Here is an 8,243-nt window from a genome sequence, read left to right as displayed (position 1 = left end):
TACTTACAGGACTGGGGGTACTTTTTTATAGTTTTACTTTTAAAAAGATTTGTCAATGTTTTGCTTACATACATGTATGTGTAAGTGATATTATTGAATGACACACTATATAGTTGAAGGACATTAGCAAGCTGATTAAACATCTATTGTAGAGTTTATAGAAATTGATGATCTCATTGAAATGTTAACATTGTGTAACATCCGAAACAAACCATAGCATGCATGTACATTTCACACTGTTGTTCATAACATGCAATAAAGAGTATGTTTCTAAGTGAATTTTCTAAGGAGTTTTGATGACGACAATTGCTATTAGCTTCATATTTCACTGTTAGATCACATAAGCACTTTGAAATACCGGTACACGTTCTTGAAATGAATAATATACCTTACATAAATTGAGTGGTCGATGAAGACAAACTTGGTATACATGTACGGTATGTGCTAAACTAATTAAAACTGAAGAAAAAAATCCATAAATGTTACAGAAGTATTATTCTGCAAACAATTAATGTAAATGAGGTCAATAATACCTAAAGAAAAGCAATTAACTTGGATAAAGTTATGATGTTAACAGTGTGTTACGTCCGAAACATCAGTGGTGTGACATATGAAAATTATTATGCAATGCACTGGTTCCCAATTTTTTTGCATGTATTTACCTTATATCATCAGTTGTTATAATAAAATAAGTTTGACCTAAGAAAAAGTATTTTACCTATTGAAATTAAAACTTGTTATTGTCAAAACCCAAATTTAGAGCTATTTTTCACTTTCAAGGTATACATAATCTGTATTTTTTAAGATAGAAACTCAAAAATTTGCATGAATAATCTCTGAAACATATTCTTAAAGACCCAACATATTTAAAGGTGTAGTTAATAGCAAATGAGTTTTATATCACAGTTATTAGATATGCTATAGTTCACAATAAAATTGTAAGAACTCATAGTATTCATATCTGGTGAATAAATAAGGAGATAGATTAAGCTCCAAAATTTGCATTTCTCATAAATATGAATAGTCCTGATCCTAAAAATACACGTTTGAAGTAAGCAAACATAATTTCATTTTTGACCCTTTTGTGGACACATTTGGTATAGGCCCTATGTTAAAAAAACCAGTGCCATATATCTCTATGGCCTATACACATTATTATAGCGCCATCTATCACAACTACATTACAGGCAAAAATGGCGACTTCCATGGCTGTTGTGAGGCAGTATTTGCCACGGACTTGTGAGAGACTTTCCGTACTCCAGCTGCCAAGAATTAGACATGGAGAGAACAGTTTGCTTGTCAAGATGTGTGGTGTAAGACAGCTGCCTTTTCGCCAATATTCAGATAAGGTTCTTGAAGGAATGGGCGAGTTTGAGGAAGCAGAAGATCAGCTGGATCTATCACTTCTCGACCAGCCGGCGGTACGGACGCCCCCCAGAGATCGGGCGTGGCAGAGGACGAGGTGGTGGCATGCCAAACAGTACGCGGCAATGGGAAAAGCATCCGGTGTTGATCCTGCAATCATGTGGCCCACAAAGTCAGAACTTAGTAAACTGATCAAAGAAGAGAAAGAGTATTTCCCAAGTCTTCGTGCCATGCAGGCGGAAGTGGCAGCTGAGAAACAAGCAGCAGATTTAGAAAGACTCAAGAGGTACATGTAGACTAAATGATTTCAAAAAAATTCTAAAACTAAAAAAAGTAAAAGTTCCATAAAAGAAAACTCTTTTATAAAATAGTCTATAGCCTTAGACCTAGGTCTAGAGTAAATTAAATGCCTAGTAGAAGTTAAATGTTCAACTTATGTAGACAGAAAGTAGACTAAAACTTCATTTAACTTGATCTTGATCTTCATTTTGTGTGGAAATGTTTACATAAGATCTATCCTTGGCCTGGGTAGGACTCGGAGCTGCCGAGCTGAAAGGGATGACTATTTCAAGGTTCAATTCAAGGGCTCATAGAAACGGACTCTAAAAAAATCAATCTGGTCCCATTCTATAAAAGTTTGTGTACACTGTTGAGCCCTTCATTTTTTTTTTCTGTAGAAGTTGGAACTAACAATCATAATCAAAGATTGGCACTAGTGTAGTTCCGTATCCATTTTTTTAGCAGTTTCATATCCATTCTTAGCAAAGGAATTTTAGCCCAATTTTTTACTAATTTTAATCATATATTGCATTTTCCACCTGAATTTGGATGACATCCGACATCGGTAAGCCTCTGTTTGGAGCTTTGATGTCGACGTCGTCGCTCAGTACCGTCTCCGCGCTATAGCTTTGCAACTCAAATCAGTCTAAAATTATGCAAGCTTCTTGTACAGTTTATGGTATCGTGCATGTGCGTAATACCATAAAGCATACGCGAAGTTTGCAAATTTTAGACCGATAGCTTCAGTTTGAGTTGCAGAGCTATAGCGCGGAGACGGTACTGAGCGACGACGTCGACATCAAAGCCCTAATGAGGCTTCCCGATTAAAATTCCTGATTAAAATTAGTAAAAAATTGGGCTAAAATTCCTTTGCTAAGAATCAATATTAAACTGCTAAAAAAACTGCTAAAAAAAACGGATACGGAACTACACTAGCGCCCAAAGATTTCCATATAACTGTCTGTGTTCATTATTCAGGGAGAAGCTTATTGCAGGCAACATGGCAAAGATGCCCAAGATGATCGAGGACTACTGGCAGAAAGTAGAAGAGGAAAGAGCCAAGCGGAGAGAACAGAAAGAAAAGAGAAACCGCCTTCTGGCCCTTGCGAAGGAGAAGCTTGGCTATGCCGTCGATCCTCGCAGCCCTCGCTTCAAACAGATGGTAGAAGATATGGAAGCAGAGGAGAAAAAGAAGAGGAAAGAACTCAAAAAGAGAGGAATCAAGGTGTGATGACGGATTGAAAATTTGATGCATTTTCATTGTATCATCGCTCAGGCAACGACTTTTAATTGTGTAGGATTCATGTTCAGAGAGAGTAAAAAAGGACCTTTGAATTCTCTATGATGGTTGATATGTTTGGCATGGCTTTAAGCATGTCAAGGATTAAGGATATCTTTGTTATATTTCCATCTCTGTATAACCAAATCATGATACATGTATGAAGAGTTTAGGGTTCTCAAACTTCTCGCTTGTGAATGACACCCTTTGTGCGTGAGGAAGCTCAGAATCTGCAAAATTGTCATGGTCCTCCCGAACCATCTCCTGGGGTGATGTTTCACTAAATTTCAAGGAGAAAATAATCCTTCTGAGAAGGCTTTTTTTTTTTGTATCAAGGTTTAGTTCTTCTCTCAGTTCTTTCAGTTCTGTTACCAATTCAGCAAATCATTTCACGACAGAAAAGACAGATTGGTACATGTACTATGAGAATAAGGAAGCCCTAGTGTATGTAATTTACGCCCATCTTTATTCGATTACAAATAGAACAAAAAGAAAAAAGTTTTATTGAACCATCCATTATTTTCTTGATTTATCCAAATGTGAGAAAACGTTAAAAATGAACCCCTAATACCGATTCCATGAAGTCTATTCCAACATGCTATAAAGATACAAAAAGGTCAGACTGTAAGATTATTTGAAATGCTTCTACACATCTCAAACGATTTTATTTCAGGCTGATAAACGATGGATGAGAAACAACCAATTCAGAAATTGAATGATATCTGAGTTGTTTTTAAGAGCCCTTTACATCCAAATTGTGTAGGTGCCACCACTTCTTTACCTTTAGCATGATTTCAGGAGCATTGGAAATATCTGGGCCCCATTTCACAAAACTTGTCATCAGTGACAAATGACAGTTTTTGTTACAAGCTAGTGAAATCCTTGCTTCTGATTGGTTATCGGCAGATTTGTCAGTGATTTTTGTCATTTGTCATTGAAAAAAGGTTTGTGAAATGGGTCCCTGGTTTGAATGAGGTCTCATTGTTTTCCAACTGGGATTGAAACTTACTGGTATGTGATTTACTTGTAAGTAAATGTAAAGAGGATTTCTTCATTTTTTATCATGTTGGACATTTAACAAATACATTTATTCATATGAAATGACACATTGGTTCCATAGTGAAATTCTATTGTGTAGTGTCAACGTGTACCGTATGTGGATTTTGAATTCATTTCAATTTATGGAAATCTCATTTTTAGACATTGTTTCACTTTCTGGACCCAGGTTTTTCATGAAACATTTTGTTCAGTGTAATTATCAAGTAAAAATTTAAACAATGAAAGCAAAAAAAAGACCGCCTCTGTCAATTAGATGTAGAACTCTCTTCATTTTGCCAAGCTTCAATCAATATACAGGTGTAGTAAAAATGTTCATATTCAAATGGATTTTCAGAAGAAATATTGATGCTCCCTCCCCCCTAGATGAACTTAGCCCTTTTGGTTTTGTCCAGACAAGACACAGAGAGATGGAGAGATGATGATGATGATGAGTAGAGAAAGGGAGAGATGGAGGAAGAGAGAGAGAAAAGAAGATGATTGCGTGTGTATGTGTGTATATATTAGAGAGAGGGAGAAAGACATACAAAGAGGGGGCCCTGCCGCCCAGTTAATTTAGGAGAATGATAGGAATGATTTTAAGAAAGTAGAAAGAGAGATAAAGAGTGGAAGGTTGCAAGAGAGGAGAAAAGGAGAGAAGAAAAATATAAAACAGGTGGGAGAATGAGAGAGAGAGAAAGAAACTTGAGGGGAAAAAGGACATAATACAAAGAGCATGTGAGAGAGTGTGTGAGAGAGATAGAGGTGGAAATGGAGGGAAAAAAGAACAGGAGAGCTTGATTTGCAAGGACAGGGAACAGCGATAAGAGTGTAGAAATGGGTGTACTTGTCTGCCACACACAACTAAGGAATAATCACACCGAACAACTTTGGATTCTTAGACGCTACAAAGTTGAAGTCTTATTTATTACAAGTAAATAGATATCCATTAATTATTGTAAAACCCTTGATACAGAGCAAAAGAAATGAGAAATCGTAACATAGTTTACTGTACAAATCCATTTACATTTTATAAACAGACACCAGCCATTTCCCAAACCAGAACACGAACCACACTCCACATTTTTAAATACAGGTGCTTTCCTCTTCTTTTTCCAAGAACAAAATTAAAGAAAAACCCCAGACTACTCCGACTTGACCTAGCTAATGTGGTAAATGCATGTAATATATTATCTATTCCATAATTTGAATATCGATTCTAGTCTGTAAATTCTTTTATTTTTGACTCGTTATCCATGATCATTATATTTGTTATGACTCTCTGCTCTTAATTAATTTGATTAAACACAGCATGGCAACAAAGGTTTGACGCATATTTACTTAGCTGAGTTAGCTCTGTGTTATAAATTACGAAATGTATACACTTTACTACCGGTACTTCGATTTCTTTTTTTTAATGCGACGGTTATCTCTTCATATCTGATTGGGGCTGTTAAAGGAAATGAGTACCCTTTTGTCAAAATTGAAATATGATGATAAAATGAAAATAATGATCAATTTAATTTTAAAAACAACAAACCAATTCTATTATTATTAGATCCCCCTTTCCACAGTGCACATCTACAAAAGTGTGCAAAGTGTCTCCATCTTGTCACTCTTCCAATTTCCCAACCGAGCAGGGCTTCTTCTCATTGATCTGAAATACCTGTATAAAAGATTCCCACATCAATCTTACACATTCATATCATGCAACAGCGAATGCAACTATGCAAGCCATGACATCGAATAAAATGTACACCTTCATCCTATACTTGTCAAATCTAAAAATAACATTGATAAACTGTAAAAGGAGTAAGGAAGATAATGCACAATAATGCTTACATGACACGGATATAACGGAACATTAATATTATAGGTAACAGGTAAATAGGCTACAAATCAAATACACCATATTGACCCACAAATAAAGAAGATTCAAGTATACCAATTGCTGCATACACAGCATATCTATGCCTGAAATAAAGAACTTTGCCAATGAACAGCACGATCTATTAATCTTGTATTTTGAATCAATTTTAGACTTCTTTATCCAGCCCGACTCTCGATGTGAAGCCTTCTAGCATTAAACTATTGTTTGAAATTCTGTATTCCAAAGCCAACACCTGCAGATTTTACCTATGAGCAAAACCACATCTATTTCAGGCCATAACTATGTTTAATATGTGTTAAAGTACAATAGCCAATGGCTGCCCTTGTGGCTTCAACCAGACAATAATATATTCATCCACCTACTGCTGTCCTACTTATGAACAAAAAAAATCTAGGAATTGGGTTCTTGTTACTTGGGAATTGATGTTATAAAAGAGTCTTTTTTTTTTTATCACAAGGTGTAAATTAAGGCACATCTACAAAACACAGAAACTGAGAAGTGGCCAAAGCAGCGGCAGAAAAAAATAGAAGGTTGACGCCAGGTTTTTATGTAGCTTGAAAAGTGCAAATAGTAATAAAATAATAATTTCCTCATGACTTTCTATAATCACAACATGAATGATACTAATGAATATCCGTCTAAGAATAATTTGAATCGATATGATTGAGGATTAAGATCAAGACCCTGTTTATGTGTCAATAAATCAAACTATTGCAATAGATAAATTTTGTTTCTTCTGAAGACATGATTTCCAATACATGATAAACGGTAACAAAGACAAAGAGTGTAATCAATTTATCATGAAATACAGCTTCTTAAAAATGCAAGTAAAAGATAACATCTACAAATAAGCCAAACTCATCACAAATAATGCTAAATCAAAACTATAAAAAGATGTGAATAGAATCGTTTCCTTCTTTTTTTTTCCCTTTAAATAACATATGACATTTGCGTTATTATTTTTCCAAATATATAATTGTACATGCAGTCTATGATTACACTATGAAGCAAAAGCAGCTGCTTAGTGGAATGCAGTATTTGCATTTCTGTACTATGCACAACTTCCTACGCAAAACTAAACCAATGCATACTAACAATATTGCTTTGGAGAAGAGTATCATTTTACAGCAAATATCCTGAATATCAATTTGGTTTGGTTTGTATCTGTGCTAACTTACTTTTAAATATTGATTACTCGGTGTATTCTATTTTGTATGTAGCTTTGCCCACTTGCTTTTAAATAACGATTCCGTGGTGTATTCTATTTTATATGCATTTCCAAATCAATTACTTTTGAAAGAATGACACAACGATGTTGATGCAAGACATGTTACAAACTTGACCATTTACCAATAATTCTGCTCAAATGTAAGAAAATCTATGCTTACATAATTAATAAAAGCACTGCCACACCTAATGGCACATACCACCATACAATGAGAAGGTGCAAAATTCTAAAGTCGTTAAAACAGCAAATTCCTTAAAAATGTTTCAGCCCACTATACACCAAATTATAAACCACAAATTTTATTTAATTACACATGTAGAGATATCTTGGTATACTAGACAAGTATTAAAATCAAAAAGAATGAGAAAATAGGTTCGTATGACAGGATGCTATGTTAATCAAAGTGTCTTTTCATATTGAAATCCCTTTGAGTACATTGAATAGTAAGCTGTGCTTGTGCATTCAGCACAATTGAGTACCGCACATGCATGCAGCATAATTGAGTACCGCATATGCATTCAGCATAATTGAGTACCGCATATGCATTCAGCACAATCGAGTACCCCATATGCATTCAGCACAATTGAGTACCCCATATACATTCAGCATAATTGAGCACCCCATATGCATTCAGCACAATTGAGTACCCCATATGCATTCAGCACAATTGAGTACCCCATATGCATTCAGCACAATTGAGTACCGCATATGCATTCAGCACAATTGAGTACCGCATACGCATGCAGCATAATTGAGTACCGCATATGCATTCAGCATAATTGAGCACCCCATATGCATTCAGCATAATTGAGTACCGCATATGCATTCAGCACAACTGAGTACCGAATAGTGAGTACCGCATATGCGTTCAGCACAATTGAGTACCGCATAAGCATTCAGCACAATTGAGTAGAATGGGAAAGAACACATAGCAAAACATACGAAAGAGCGTATAAAAAGGTTGAATTATTTATCACTTGTACAAAACATTGTCTGTTTAGAGTCAGGAGGGCGTTAAATCTGTGTTAAGGTACACAAGCTGACGCCCTTCTGGCCTCAAACGAACGATATCAAAGTTATAAGTGACCCACACATTCCTAGATTGAAAATACATTAGTATGACCAGCTATACTTGTTTTCCAAGATAACCATGACTTGATATATAA

General features: G+C 35.4%; 1 protein-coding gene across 1 annotated transcript; it reads left to right on the top strand.

Annotated features, from left to right (window-relative positions):
• Positions 1-1,159: 1,159 nt before the first annotated feature.
• LOC593548 (growth arrest and DNA damage-inducible proteins-interacting protein 1) lies at positions 1,160-4,029 on the top strand. Its single transcript, XM_030996888.1, has 2 exons — positions 1,160-1,651; positions 2,623-4,029. The coding sequence occupies exons 1-2, from the start codon at positions 1,194-1,196 to the stop codon at positions 2,873-2,875; spliced, it is 711 nt and encodes a 236-aa protein (XP_030852748.1). The 5' UTR covers positions 1,160-1,193; the 3' UTR covers positions 2,876-4,029.
• The last annotated feature ends 4,214 nt before the right edge of the window (positions 4,030-8,243 follow it).

Source organism: Strongylocentrotus purpuratus, unplaced genomic scaffold (assembly GCF_000002235.5).
Source record: "Strongylocentrotus purpuratus isolate Spur 01 unplaced genomic scaffold, Spur_5.0 spur5_scaffold_3, whole genome shotgun sequence".
Lineage (NCBI taxonomy): Eukaryota > Metazoa > Echinodermata > Echinoidea > Camarodonta > Strongylocentrotidae > Strongylocentrotus > Strongylocentrotus purpuratus.
This window is presented reverse-complemented; position numbering and strand designations above follow the sequence as displayed.